Source organism: Belonocnema kinseyi, chromosome 4 (assembly GCF_010883055.1).
Source record: "Belonocnema kinseyi isolate 2016_QV_RU_SX_M_011 chromosome 4, B_treatae_v1, whole genome shotgun sequence".
NCBI classification, from domain to species: Eukaryota; Metazoa; Arthropoda; class Insecta; order Hymenoptera; family Cynipidae; genus Belonocnema; species Belonocnema kinseyi.
In genome coordinates, this window is record NC_046660.1 from 135057970 (window position 1) to 135059775 (window position 1806).

At 39.1% G+C, this 1806-nt stretch overlaps 1 protein-coding gene across 1 annotated transcript in view; it reads right to left on the minus strand.

The window, feature by feature from the left end:
• Positions 1-389: 389 nt before the first annotated feature.
• The window catches only part of LOC117171121, a 259952-nt gene continuing 258535 nt past the window's right edge, over positions 390-1806 (minus strand). Inside the window, exon 10 of the mRNA XM_033358174.1 lies at positions 390-1231. Within this exon, the coding sequence (XP_033214065.1) occupies positions 800-1231 (432 nt within the window). The 3' untranslated portion in view covers positions 390-799. The remainder of the gene's footprint in view (positions 1232-1806) is intronic.

The following is a 1806-nucleotide window of genomic DNA, read 5'->3' on the forward strand; positions in this document are numbered from 1 at the left end:
AAAATGTGTGAACAGATTTTGAGAAGGAAACGTATAGGTGAGTACCTTTTAAATTTGTAATATGATAAGTAGGCTAAAGATTCTCAAGGCTCTGAGAAGCTCTGAGAAATTCTCCGCAGGCACTCAGGTAGATATATTTAAACTTTAAAGGTGCAGGTCGCTCGTTTAAATGTTTTAAAGGCTTTAAAATGTCCTTTCCGAAATGTATTTGCCTTCTTCCACAACCCGGAACTTGACACCTCATGGCTTATAACACATTTCTGACACTTGCATCAAAACAAACAAACAGAACCTCTCAACTTACGTCAATTTGACAAACTTTCTCACTCGCACACTTTTCCATGCATAGGAAGAGGACAACTGCGCACCTGCGCTCCCAAATCTAAGATCTTCCTATAATGTGCGTATCACTTACGATAATGTTTCTATTGCCAAGTGGGGGAACGGAGTTAGGTCTCCTTATTATTCCTTCGTGAAGTTAGGGTACGAAACTATCGTCGATTGTTTTTGCCGCAAAAGTTTAAAAACAATCGACAGTATGTGACGTAGCGTACCCCAGGTCCAAGGGAAACGATACCTAGTATAGTAGTACCATTCACACTGCCAAAAATAATTTTTGTTGCAGGCAGGGTCGTAGTCAGAAATTTGGAGGGGGAGGGGAGGTAGTTACAGTTTAGATTTTTTCACATCTATAGGAAAATATTAAGATTCGCGGAATATCGGAGTGGGGGCCGTCGGGCCCTACGGCTGGCTTCGACCCTGGTTGCAGGTATATGGTACCCTAAAATTAGCGTTAGATTCACATTTTGTTCTTACTGTGAATGGATGAATGAAATCTTCGCGATGCGACTGGACTAACAGGAGCAGAAGGAGAAGAACCGGTGGGTGTCGTTTGTTTAGAACTACGACGAGTTCTCCTTATTGAAGAGTAGGGACTTGTTCCTCTATTAACATGCTCGTGAGCATAAAGCAGTACTCCTATATCACGATTTCCAGCTTCGAGGGCAATTTTTAAAGCAGAACTGCCATCTATATCTGTTATGGACGCATCACAATCTGGATGAGCAAGAAGAAGTCGAACAATATCAGCATGCCCATGTTCTGCAGCACACATCAATGCAGTGCTTCCATCTTCATCTTGAATATTGATTGCTGCTCCTGCATCCAGAAGTAATTGTGTCATATATTTACGTCCGTGTGAAACAGCTAACATCAAAGCAGTTTGTCCATGCTAAAATAAGATAGTGTACTAATGAATAAATATGAAACTTTTAAATTCACTACATGATGGTATAAATTATGTTTTTATATCAGGGAAACTGGTACCCGAGTAAAAATGCTTCGACTTGAGTTCGACTTGGTAATGTCTTGAGTTCGTCTCCAAGACATCGATGTCTGGCTGCGTCTCAAAACTGAGTCGAGACATAGGCCTTCGTCTTACTTTTATGACCACGACAGGTAAGACGGCGTTTACTTGTCTGAAGCCGAGCCTTGTCTTGGCAAAGACGACGTTTACTTGACTCAAGACGAGCCTTGTCTTGGCTGAGATTATCGAACCTTTTTTGGCTCATAAATGAGATTAAAATTGATGAATGAAAAATTTGTAATCATTAAATTAGTTATTTTTAATTTAAAAATTCAGAATCGGTGGGTCTAAACGAATAAAACTCTTAAAAATTATCTTCAGAAAAATAAAAAATGTAACTTTCTAGAAGGATCTCCTAAGCCGTTAGAAATACGTAAAAAGAAACAATATTTTCGGTATCATCGTCAAACAAGTATAATACAAATAAAAATCCGTAAAAA